We start from the raw sequence: 13,567 nt of genomic DNA, 5'->3' as shown, positions 1-13,567 counted from the left end.
GTCTTTTATGTGCCAATAATCAATTTGTAAAGCATAAATCATAAAGCTTACCTAGTTTTTGATTATGCTACAGCCTATGATTTAGCATTTAATCAATTTTCTTACTTTGATAAGTGACGTTATTTCCATTTTATCATCTTATCTGTGTTTGAAGGAACAAATAAAAGTCACCTCTTTGAAAGATTAAAATTCCATCTATTATTTACTTAAAACCAAGTTTTAGAACTGCACCATCACAGCAAGCATTTAATCAGAAATGCAAACAAGAAGCTCAACCTGTACATCCTGTTCTGCCCTACATCAAGCATCAATCACATTTCAGCATTACCTCGTGCAATCGGCAAACATCTGCTAAAGAGAAAACAGAACAGCAGCAACAACAAAATACCCACACACCAAAAGGTTACTAAACTTGCATTCTGTGTGAATGCAGACAGAGCACAAGAGTCAAGTCCCTGTTGATCAGGGATGAGGAAAGAACGGGATGTTTTGGAAGACAGCTGTTTCTCGAGAGCCAGCAGGTGCGCGTTTGAGCGCGCCCTGCAGCGCCAGGAGGCCGGCACAGAAGGCGCAGCCCCACACACGCTCTGGGCTCGGCAGAGGCGCTGCCCAGAGAGAACCTGGAGCCCTAAGGAACCTTAGGGCAGTGCTTTGCACAGTCAGGCAGGGTGCACTGGGGCAGGGAAGATCACTTCGGGCTCCCTGCCATGCAAATGAGTTTATTCAGCTTTCCAGGCAGAGCAGCTGAGAGCTTGGACTGGAGACAAGAGCAATGCAGCAGGCTGCCTGCAGCCAGCCGGCCAGAGCGATCGCTTAGGCTGGAGTCACACTGTCTCAGCACTGGGGTTCATGGGATTCTGCAAGTCTACTGGCCTTACTATTTAAAAGAGGCATTAGTCATGTAAACATCTCAGTTTCTCATAAATACACAGAAAATATGACAAGTTTTAAAGAAATGTTGCCACAAGTCGGAGTAAGGTCATAAAATTCATTTGTTACCAGGGTCCCAGGAAGTTAAAAAAAACAACTCCTTGAGTTTTTTTTCCTCAAACAATTACTTGAGCTTTTGCTCCCCTTCAAAAGGTTTTGAATCCTTAGTTCATACAAAGAGTCTGTTTCATGTAAATATTTGGGGAAAAAATATTCTCTTTCTTCTAACTGTAACTAGCTGATGATGTCAGCACAAGTGACCTAAGACATGATTTTCAACTGACAGCACTGACTTAACATTTCTCTGCTGTCGTTTATAACAACCTCTTGAAAGCATAAACTATGGCTGCTTTTTTCTTTTTTTAAATCTCCTACAGACATCTAAGGATGTGAACAGGCTCAAACAGTAATCAAGAAATTGTACAATGATCTCAAAGGATGCTTAAAACATTCTCCCTAGCCTGTCCTTGTCTCCCAATGACATTTTCTCCCATTTAGAAGCTTGCCTTACTACCTGAAATTCCAGATTTAGAACTGATCTTTTTCCATGGCTAATGGTGTTGAAGTATACTTAACAAATTTGACCAGCCATTGAAATGTGTGTATTTTACAGGACAGTATCTTCATCCAGCAGCTTGAGTCCCCACAGGAGGTTCACTAACACCCTGAATGCCCTGAAGAGACTTGGGGCTCCAAGACCAGCATCCCAGCTCCACAGATGAAACATAGTCCCTTCTTCCATCTTCTGGAGTGTCTGGACAAGAACAATGATGTCTGTATGCCAAGACATAAGTAGAAAGCTTTCTGTGGAGTTATTTATTGTAGAAACAGGCCCTGGCAACAGTTAGACTCCATGGTGATAACAAATAACCAGGCTCTCAAGGAAGAGAATTGGGCATTCCTACTCCCCAGACTTGCAGCAAGGAGCAGATGGTCACAATTTCCCCTTAGGCCACAATATTTCTAGCCAGGGTGCAGTGGCAGAGCTGCCTTCTGAGGGCCTACAGAACCACCAGGGAGCCAAAAGCCAGGGGGTGACCTCTTCCCCATGGACTCTGTCTGAAATACATTAGGAGATGCCTTAGCACAAGAGTGTACCAGGAGGACATGGGCACACAGAGACATCGTTTTGCTGATGTTGGGGGTGGCTCTGGCTCTGTCAGGGAGCTCTGAAGGAAAAAGGCTATCACTCACTCAGCTCAATGCAATCCTGCTACAGGGAAAGCAGATTCACCATTTGGCCACAGGTATGATCTGATTTCATAGCACCTGAAAAGTTGATTTTCACAGTCTGTCCCACTTGCCTCATTAAAGATACAATTATAGACACTTATCTCCTACACCAGTGATGAATTACAACACTGCAGCAAGGTGGATTTTGCCTCAAAAAGTTATTTTGAGGCAGGGGGCTTGTATAGATGCAAATATTATGTATGCAAGATATATATGTGAAGCTTTCAAAGTTGAGTTGGCTTAAGCCCAAACATACAAAGAAGAGACAAATTACACTGAGGCTCTAATCCTCCATTATTAGGAGGTTCAAAGCTATTGCTTAGAAGGTGCACAAACTAACACCTTACCAAGTGCTAATTTAAAACTCAGTTTTAAATTTCTAACCAACGTTCTGCATACAGAAGGCCCTTAAAGTACTGAAGCAATACTCTCAATAGAGTAAAATGGATTGTGGCCACATTTAAGCCTAAAGTTATGCTTTGTTTTGAAATTTGAAAATAGAAAATTAATTTTGATTAATTAATTTGAAATGGTCCAAGAGACCTTCACTGACCATCCACCTGTGACAGAACATGGATAAGTTATCAGGAATGCCTCTGTCTTCCACTGTACTCTGAATCCCACAATTCTATAGGACTATTCTAGAGAGCCCCTTATATGTTTAGAAGCCCAAGGAGCTTTTCACATTTGTGTCTTCATCTTGCTGTAGACTAGAAATGACAGCATTGATGGAACAGAGATAGAGCCTCACAGGCTGGGGCAGCTTGACTAAAAGGGACTTCAAAGGACAGAGCCAAACTTGAAGATGAGACAAGTGAGGAAATCTTCCCCAAGGAACCACCATGAAGATTTACTTCTTTTCAGATAACCCAAGCACAGGTTAACAACAACAGAAGTTCATAACAGCCTCACAAACACAGACCTAGGAGGAAATAATCTTGAAGGTCTATTGCTACAGCCAACTTCCACACTAGGAATCGTTCCTGCTGTGACACCATGCAGACTGAGCTCTTAGCACTGGTTAAAGCCATGCCATAGTAACACAGAGTAGCTGATGATGATGATGCTCTTCTGCATGACTCAACCCTCACTATCAGAAGAGGAAGCAGGGTCAATACTTTTCTTGGAAGATGCCCAGAACAGACCAAGAGAACAAACCCAGCCTTGTCCCCAGGGGCACAAGGGGACCCTCTCTAGCTGGGATTACAGTACATTGGGAAGGGAGGTTGCCCACAGGAGGGCTCTCAGTCTGGTGTTACAATGAGCCAGTTTTTACCACAGCCAATACCATGCCCTGACAAGCAGCAGTAGAGACAGTAAGTAAATATCCTTTTATTTCTTCACATATGCAACCAGAGGTTGCAAGGCCAGGTATAATATGAAAAAAAATAAAAACTCCAAAAATCATCATGGCAATGAGCAAATGTGTGCAAAGAACTTTTTCTTTCATATGCAAGTGAGCACTTAAACCCAAACTTTTCTATAATCTTAGGATACCACTGCAGTAAGAGTTGCTAATGGAGAAGCAGGACCATTTTTTGGTTTATCTCAGCCCCCTTATTTCAAAGTTTAACTCTTATATTTTTCAAGTGCTGTGAACATCTTATGGTTCACAAACATGCTAAATGGAGTATCTACAGTGATTGTTTACTCTCTACAATAAACAAAAGCTGTAATAAAGTATTTCAAATAGAACACAAAAAGAGTAATTAGTGGTGTTTGCTAATCATTAAAAAAGACTTAACTCCCAATACCACAGAAGGATGTAATGAAAGGATTTCATTTCATATTGAACAAAATTATTTGCTTGTTCTGAAACAGTTTCATTTAATTTTAACCTCGCTTTCCTCCCACTTTCTAAAGGATAACTTCACAGGAAATTTCTAAACAGAAAGTTTTGAGATCATGCTTCAATCTTCTTTTTCCAACACCAAAAAAAACCACACCATACCAAGACACTTCAACCACATTTTTTCTCCTGAATGGATTAGTAAAACCAATACAAATTCACATCACTTGTCAGCGTTGCCCACTCATCCTGCTTTTATTTTTTGCCAGGGTGCATTTTGCTGTATACTGGCTTCTGACATTTGCATGTTCTGACTGACAGCTGAACCCCAGTGCTTTTTGGGTAACTGGTTTGGTTATTTTAGGAGCAGAGTCAGCTACAGGGTGGTAGATGTTCTGTATTTTTGTTTTACAACTAAAAAATAAGACAACGTTGTCATACTCACTCTGCTTATGAAGACTGGCAGATGTCAAATATCTGCAATTTTGATTTGGTCCAAGCATTTTTCATACAAGAGCTCTCACTTCTACCAGTAGAGACTGGGCAGATGGTAGAACTGTCAGTTGAGGGCTTCAAAACATGATGGGTCTTGGCCCTAAAGTTGCTCATTGTTTATTCATGTCTAATATGTGGAAACTAAACAGATACTCAGAAGAGTTATCAAATAACTTGGGTTTTAGTCCTAATGCTGTCTATAAACATATAATTGTTGAAATGCTTATGATCAGACTCAAATGTAGCAATGCTGTTACAACAAAAATCACATACCACAAAAATGCATGAACATTTGGGTCTGTTTAACAGACAAACAATGATCTTTACAACATGGCTCATTAGTAGGCTTGTACTACACCATCCTAGTCTGGCTTTCTCCAACCAGATCACAGAACCCTTAAGAATTCAAACTATCAAGAGCTCCTATGGACCCTTTTGGGAACATGCTCAAAAATTGGCTTCATGGGACTTCTGCATAAGCTTCCATGCTTTCCAGAACATACCCCTGCCTCTGGGTGTAACTGGACTTGGCACCTGCACCATTCTTCAAGCCACTAAAACATTTATTGCAAACTTTAAGCAGTGAAGAGAGGCTCCAGCTGGCCTTCTCCACTGGACAGTCTCAGTCTATGCAACCTCTTAAACAAAAACTCTGGCATTGGAAATACATCCTGAAGCTTTGCTTGAATGCCAAGTGCTGTACAAGTATTGAGCTTTAATGTTTACATCTTTTGATGACACACCGCTCACCAATGAGTTCATCAGTAAATCATCACCCTTAGAGGAAACAGAGAGGCAAAAATCATCTTTCTTGAGGAGCTGAGGATGCAGGGAATAATCAAGAGTCAGAGTACCACTGCCAGAACTGCAGAAGCATATGAGAACAAGGTAGGTGTCACATGAAACTGGACTCCGGCTACAGCTCTGGCTCTGCTGTGAGCACCCTGAGATGCAGCTTTTGTACTCTAAAAGCATCCACACATTTGTCCTCTAAGACTTTTAGAAGCAAGTTGTTTAACAGAGAACTGTGTTGTAGGAGTGTTAATACAACAGAAGTTGGCAATAGCTTCCATTGTTTACAGTTTCAGGGCTTGTTTCAAATATGGACAAAGGTAATAACAGTGCTAATAACCTACTCTTTGAAAAACTCACTGGAAGTACATGCCAGTAAGGGATACAAGCTTGTTTCTCAGGCCCATGAAACTAGAAGAAATGCTGCTATCAGGACTTAAAATGAAACTTAAATTAAGACATAGAAAACTTTAATAGCAACTGTTCTGAGAAACCTACAATTCATATTTGATCTCAACCTAAGCAACCATTACGAAATGGATTTTAAAAAAATATAGAACTGATATTTGACTAAGAAGCTAGTGTCCATCTTCTTTGCATTCTGAATTATAATCTGTGGCTTATTTTGGCTTCTGAACTCAAGTTTTTTATTTTGTTGTCAAGCATTGTGTTGAGGATCAGATGCCTCTCCTACATAGGCTTTTGAGTACAGATGTCAAGAAAGAGAGGGTCTGCAGGACATCTGTAAGGAGTTTAACACCTTTATGGATATGCATTGTTCAAAGCATGATTCTACCACTGCTTGAACACGGGAGCAATTCAAGCTTGAACCCAGGATGATTCTGAGTAGCTTTATCATTTGAGGGAAGCCATTCACACATCTCTAACCTCAGCCACTTACATTATTGAAAAGAAAATTTCACAGAAACTTCGATATTCTGTGATTCTGAGATAAAAAGGACTAAACAAGCAAGGGCTGTGTTAGTCTGGCCACTGGTGCTGCCTAACACATCTCCTATTACCAGCACTTTGGAAAATGGGGATAGAGGGTCTCCAAGTACAGCTTCTCTATAGCTTTTACTTCACACAGATTTTTGAGTATCCAAGAGGATTGGTCCCTCTGTGGCTAAATTTAGGTAACATACTGCAGGCAGGTTTTTGTATTTTTCCCCTTCATAGCAGAGGCAATTGTCTGCTCTTTTTCTCCTATTGTATTAAAAAGCTGCCTGGTATTAAATTACACACACTCTTTTATTGACAGAAACTCAGTCTTTGCTATTTCTCCTTAGAGAATTTCTATTCTCCCAACAGGAAGAAGGCACTTCTTTCAGTCTTAAAATGAGTACAGCTTTTAAAATGAACTTCATATTTTTTGCTAACAAAGCCAACTTTTCCAAGCAATACTTTATATTTGAGCTGGGCCCACTGCTGGGTAGCCTGCAAGTGAAAACATAAATCTGTCACTAGCTGTTAGTGACACAACATTAGCTCTCCCTTAGCAGCAATAGAAAACTCAGCTTGTGCTGCCTTCCTTGAGAATAACTTACTCCATTAAAGCTCAAATCCAGCAGATTTCCTATGAATAGGCAGATCAAACAGAGACACAGTAGAAAAGGTGCAGTACCCAGACATATTGCAAATTACAACATGCAGCTCTGAATTTTGCTCATTAACACACAGGTAAATTCACATCTGAAACTTTGGAACTGACCAGGAATAAGCATGAATTTATGCCAAGTTTCAGTCCTAGCACTACCTTCAATGAAGAAATGAACCCATGACCCTCACAACACTATAAAAGATGAGTACAACCAGGTTTGAGATTATTTTTACAGTAATACTGGGGAGAGAAGCTTGCTAGAGCTTTCCCTTTGTGTGCATAGTTCTGCATCCCTTAGGCCTTGGCAGCGTCACCCATCTTCTCCAGATTTCCTAGCTTTGGTCTTCCAACCATCCCTTACTTTATCCTCAGCAAAGGAACTCAAAGCAGTACAGGTTAGGATGCCTTGTTACACTTTTTTGTAAGCATTACTGCTCTAAAGCAGCAGCATCTTTGAGAGCAACATTTTATGGATCTAGCATCGCAAAGCCAAGCCATACACACCATGTATGGAGGATAAATCAACCTCTACAATTTTCACAGTGGTTCTTATTAAAAATGCTAGCAGAGACAGAGCTTTCACCTAAGACAGATATCTAGTCTTCCTTCCATTATTACATTTTAGCACCTGCTGGAAGTTGGGGGCAGGGGGAACCTCTTTGACCCTTTGTTGCTTCAAAGAGATTGTTTATCATGGGATATCTCAAGTTGGAAGAGATCCATAAAAATAATTGAGTCAAACTTCCTGCTTCTGGCAGGACTACCAAAAACTGGACCACATGACTAAGTGCCATTCAGAAGCTTCTTGAACCCTGACTGGCCTAGTGCCATAACCACTTCCCTGGGCAGCCTGTTCCAATGCCTGACCATCCCCTCAACAAGGAGCCCTTTTCTAATGCCTAAAGTACCATTGTGATGTCAGCATGAAGATGTTTAATTCTCACCTCTGAGGAGTTACATTGAACTCTTAATAGACACCCCTTCTCCCAGAAGTGGCAGGAGTTGAATTGTAGGCAGAACAGGATGCTTTAGTGCATTAACAGCTGTAGGATGTCATCTATCAGGTACCTTTTTTCCCAAGTCTGCTTTTAAAGGCACTCCTACATGTGCAAACTTTTGGAGGGTAAGCAAAAGCACCAAAAGCTGTCATTTCAAATGGAACAGTCTGTGGGTATTTAATCTCCTTATCATGAGTTATCATTTACAAGGAATGGGCTCAGGTTATTTTAGTGCTTCTTTTGCTGTTAGCTTTCGGTGTGGGTTCATTGAAGCTATGAGGACTCTTGATCTCCAAAACGGTTTAGCTCAAAGACAAGTTCTTTTCTTAGCTTGTATAGACACAGAACAATCTGGAAAGCAACCTGCTTGCTGAATACTCTGCTTTGTTTGGACATATTGGGAAGAATTTTCCACCCATCTCTTTATATGCAGTTTATAGTTTGTCTTGGGTAAGGAATAACATGGTCAGTGTACAACACCTTTGTGCTTTCACTGGAATGATCTCTCTCATTAAATAGAAGAGTTTCTATTTTTTTTTTTTTACAAAAATCCCTTTTGATTCATTTTTATGATGATTGAACATTGCTTTGTTCAGACTTTTTGTGTCATCTGCATTCAGAATGTCTCCTTTGTATATCAGTTTTCTTCCTACTGATTCATGCTCCACCTTCATCTCACTTCATGAGTCATCTTCTCTACTATTTGCAGCACTTAACACTTCTGGCAGTGAGGCCTGACTTCTAGAGTTATTTATGGCAATAAAAGGCTGAGGAGCAGATAACTCAGGAAACTTGTAACAGGATAGTGATTACCTCAACCCTAGGTCCTCGGTGTGGGTTTAACACTGCTAAACCTCACATAGAAAATGGCAGAATTCAGCCTCCTGGCTGATCACATAATCACCACATCTTCCAGGACTAAGTGCTGCCCTCAGCAGCAGGGCTGTAGGATTGGGCTGCTCATTTGTATGCAGCAGAGACCAGTGTTATGATTACTAAGCTTAACAAAACCATTCTTAAATCTCTTCAGCAGTGATCAAGTAACTTCTCTAAATCCTCAGGACCTCATTACCAAATCCCCACGTCTACTGGGTGTACAGCAACATTGCAAGCTCCACAGACACATCACTCACCAGCAAAGGGGAATTCTCACTGCAGGCAACACTCCCTCATGAGTGAGGTTATTAACACATCATTACTCTAGGCTTTCCCTGGTATTGGAGTCCATCACCTCCATGCATGAAACACAAAGGCAGAAGGCAAGCAGCAAAGTGTCACCCCAAAAACAAAATATACCCTGCTGAAAGCTTTTAATGTCTCTACAGAGGGATGCTCTGGGAAAGACACAGAAGAAACCCCCAGCTAGGCTGGAAAAAAAATTGGAAATGAGAAAGTGGGTGATTTTACAGTGAAGGACATGAAGCCTTCTGCTAAAGCAAAGAAACAGGTCATCTAATTCTGCTGTGTATTTTTCCAGTGTTTGTTTTGTCACCTGAAACACTCTACTTTTTAATAAATCAAGCTAATGTAGACAGTTTATGTACAGCCTACTAACAACATATGATTAACTGCAGTACAGTGGGTCTTATATTCATCTCAGAAACATTACAACTCCAGGGGCTTTTTTTTGCTGAAAGCCTGGAAGATTACTCTAAAAATATTCACAAGAGAGGAAACTTCTGGAGCAGTCTTTTTTTGTTCCTACAGCAAAAGATTCACAGCCCATGGACACCAGAACAAATTTACTAAATTCAGTGATAACTGGAATAATCTTCTGATCACATTTGGGGTAGAAAGACAGAAAGAACTGCTGCATGTTTTTGACAAATACCTACTACCATCCCTCAGCACAGAGCATTGCAGATTTTGGATTTTGTTCTAGATTAGGGAAAAGGAACTGAATAAAACACCACAACACATCACATCATTTTTCCCCCCAGAAACTGCTCACCAAACCACAAAGAAACAGACTGAAAAGGACTGCCTGAGTTTGGAAAGCCAGGGAGGTACAGACACCCTCAGCCCTCACCTTTAGATGCTGAGCCAGAGCTGTTGCTGAAGAAAATAACTGCAGTAGACAGAACAAACAATTGTACTGAGGAGGACACTGTCACTGAGTCTTGGTAACTTACAGCTGCATCAGTGAATCAATCTGGCTGTGGCTTGCAAATATGAAGAACTCCTCTGTTCCCTGCAAATGTCTTTTTTGAGGGCAGAAGTAAATGTTTTATAATGGGGCACAGCTGACTCTTGCTACTACCTGTCTCACCTGGGAAAAGGTATCTCATCTGTGTGTAACAACACACTAATTAGAAGAAACAGGTGAGAAGAAGCAGGAAGAGGCAAGTTAGTAATAAGCCAGTCACTAAATTCAAGCACATTCACATTATCATGAGTCTATCAAATTTAACTTGCTATTATTATATTATTAAATTTATCCAACTTCTTTATTGGCTCCATGACAAGATTCCCTTTTCCTAGGGATCAGGAGGTTGGAAACACATTGTATACACACAAGAATACATAAAAGCAGGAGCACACAGGGATAAAGCTGTGACCAGCAGGGATTTGGGGCAGTAGAAAAACATGGTGGGACCCTAAGAATTTTAACAATGCAGAGAGACTGGCAGAGAGGTGAGACCTTCAGACAATAAGGTGACAACAGGTTCCAAGAACATCTATTTGACAAGCATTGAGCATATGAGGGAAAGACAGAACAAATACCAAAATTATCATGCAGAAAACAACTGATGGGCTGAGATATACAGAGCACAGGTGAGTTGCAAGGAGATGACTGTTTCTATTCCAGAGTTGTATGTCTGGTCAGTCTCTTGACTTTGGAATCCTCTATGCCCTACCTTGAATGGGCATAAAACATTTATTACAGCCAGCTCTTCCAAAAAACCAGTAAAGCTGTTCCAAAAAACCAGTAAAGCAATTATGCCAGTTGTAGTCTCCCTGCCAGCAGCCCTGCCATCACCTTCTGGTCCATGCTACTGGCTTTGCCCACCTCCTTTCCTCACCAATCTCACACCATGCTCACCTCTGCTTCTAGCCTGGCTTTTTACTTTCTTACCTTCAGCTACAGGTGACACATTCTTCCTTTCCACTTTCCCAGCCAAGGAAATCCAGCTGCAGCATAGGACCACTCTTCTCTCAAATCACAGGCCAAGCACTGCAGAAGAGATTAAAAGATAGCCCCGATTTTTACAGCTTTGTGGCAGTTCTCCTAGCACTCTCAGGAATAAAAAAAGCTTTCCTGCTTTCTCCTCTCTTGACAGACTTGTACTAAATCACTAAGGGGAGGAGCAAGAGATCATCTCGTTTCCTAAGCAGCTGGGATCCCACCTGAGAAGCTGAGAAAGACAGCCCATTAGATAGAGCAGACTCTTTCAGCCCACCTCCAGGCCTGGTCCAGTTGGAATGTTTTGCAAAAAAATTGTATTAGCAATAGAGAAGAAAACCTGAAAATCACCCTGTGTTTCCTGGAAATTACAATGGAGAAACAGGAAAATGAGAAAAAAACCCCTTAGAAAATAGAGAAGCTTTATTCAGCTGGTTCAAAATTTTCCAACAACCTGACAAATAGGAGAAATAAGAGACCTGAGGATACATTCTCTCTACACAGTTAACCCAAGCTGTTCCTTGAATTTTGTTTCTTAGGTACATTTAGCTAAGGTTATCTGGCCAGGTATGGAATAAAAGCTGTTGTATGCATATACACACATCCATACAGACTGTTCCACTCAAGTGCTAATAGTCTCCCAGTGCCTTGTCATGTTTTCAGAAGAGCAAATGATCATCTCTTTGCAGCCAATGCCATTTCTTCCATTATTTCCTGGGCAAGAATTTTAACTCCCTGCAGCACAAAGCCCCATAAACCCCTGATGATACAGAGAGAAAAGCATAGCATCAGTAAAAGTGCCTTTTTGTAGCAGGACCACTCATGTGGTTCTGTCTGGCTCATCTGTGTGTCACACGTGATTGTTAATCTCTCAAATCAACTCTGCAGCAAAGATACCTTGGAAAAAGCAACAAGAAGTGTAGTACTAATGGCAGGCTACCTCAGATAAACTTCCTAGAATCAAAAACTTAAGATGAAGTTGGGGCATGGTGTAGTTCAACTGGTGGGCTGAGAAGTGATGCTGTCTAGCTTGTCAGCTTTACTTGGGGAGGGCACAAATCTGTTTCAGAAGTGAAACACTCAACTTTTCATCCTGTGCACATCCAAGGACTTAACCCAGAGCAGGTAACTTTTCCACCTGTATCTATTGGGGCAGGGTGCACGTTAAAGGTAGGTAGCCTGGTACACGCTTTGTGAAGGGGTTGTTGTGTTGTCTGACCCCATTAGACCAGGGGAAGAACCATTCTGAGTCTTTCTAGGATGCCTTTTGGAAGAGGCTGAGCACTGTGTGGAAGGCAACTTCAGGGAAAAACCCCACATGGGTTTCTCCTTTTACAAACTTCACAACAACTTTAATAATTGCCTTTATTAGGAGGATCTGCTGAAATCCACAATTTCATGCTTTTTAACACAATAAGCTTCTGAGCCTCTTCCTGCAATACAAGATACAAACTCTTGGCTGGGCACACAGTTTAAATATTTTCTGGATTTAGAAATACTTTTAAAATAAAGACCAAATGTCTCTATTGAGTAAACTAATTTCTGTGTTATTAATAAGAGAAGCAGTTAAAGCCTGCCTTATTGAATTGTGTATTTAACTGAACACTGATCTAACTCCCACTGAAAACCATCCATGTCTTTCCATTACTTTCAGTGGATGTTGGACTTGTCTCTTGATGCTTAAGAGAATAGCTAAGCAGGAAGAACTCAGTTACATTTCTGAGCAAAGAAACAGCTTGCTGTTTTGACTTAGTTCAAGTGAACAGTACATTGTGAATATTCCTGTGTATAAAATTACACTGTGTGTAGCTGACAACTGCAGGGCTCCTCGCCATGGCTAACTGCACAAAAAAAAAACCAGGACAGCAAATAGGTGCCAGGTGTCTGCTTTTAAAATGCCTTCAAGTATTAGATCTCCTCCTGTTTGACTGCTGGGTCTCTTACCAAAACCCTCGGGGCACAGTTCAACAGCTCTCATGACTAAGCTCCACAGACTTGTGTCACAGTCACATTTGCACTGCTCCCTGTCCCTTGACAGGTTGAAAAGGCACCAGCAAAGCAACAGAAGCCCACAACTCCATGGCAACTGTGGAGGAGAGCACTGGTCTCCCTGTCAGTGGCAATCTCTCTCTGCTAGCCACGCATGGAGGGAGACACACAAGCCTAGGCAAGGGTGACTTGAGGAGAAGCATCTCTGGAGGTCAGCCCAGCCAGGGCTTGCTCTCCTCAGACATAACCACCACAGACCTGTTTCCATTGGAGTAATTTGCCTGAATTTATTCCCTTGATCTTTACCAGAGGGCAGCCAGCTTTCTGAGACTGAACTCGAACTGGCAGAGCAACCAGGTGAACAGAGTCGGAGCTGCAGATGTTTGAGTGCATCAGCATCACTGGTGCGGGCCAGAGGATTCCTACCCCGGCTGTTTGGGGACAAGCCCGCAGTCCCTGAGCCTCCTGCTTGCATGATGAAGAAATGGTCGGTGCACGATGCTGTAGCACGTAGTCAGGCTCCTCTGAGCACACAGGCTTGAGCGCAGCTCGCTGCTCCTGCCCTGGGATTTTCCCCGGAGTTCCAGCACAAGGCGCCCCCGGCAGGGGTCACCCTG

The 13,567-nt window shown here is 41.7% G+C and overlaps 1 protein-coding gene across 1 annotated transcript; it reads left to right on the top strand.

Annotated features, from left to right (window-relative positions):
- Nucleotides 1-468: 468 nt before the first annotated feature.
- STMND1 (stathmin domain containing 1) lies at nucleotides 469-10,047 on the top strand. The gene is given in 10 exon segments (XM_054285454.1): nucleotides 469-568; nucleotides 1,882-1,964; nucleotides 2,150-2,177; nucleotides 5,161-5,253; nucleotides 5,256-5,335; nucleotides 9,163-9,211; nucleotides 9,214-9,284; nucleotides 9,720-9,849; nucleotides 9,852-9,958; nucleotides 9,961-10,047. Coding segments are annotated over 10 exon segments (828 nt in total).
- Nucleotides 10,048-13,567: the final 3,520 nt, after the last annotated feature.

The sequence above is a fragment of the Melozone crissalis genome, unplaced genomic scaffold (assembly GCF_028551555.1).
Source record: "Melozone crissalis strain CALT ecotype California unplaced genomic scaffold, PUWL_Pcris_2 ptg000042l_1, whole genome shotgun sequence".
Lineage (NCBI taxonomy): Eukaryota > Metazoa > Chordata > Aves > Passeriformes > Passerellidae > Melozone > Melozone crissalis.
This window is presented reverse-complemented; position numbering and strand designations above follow the sequence as displayed.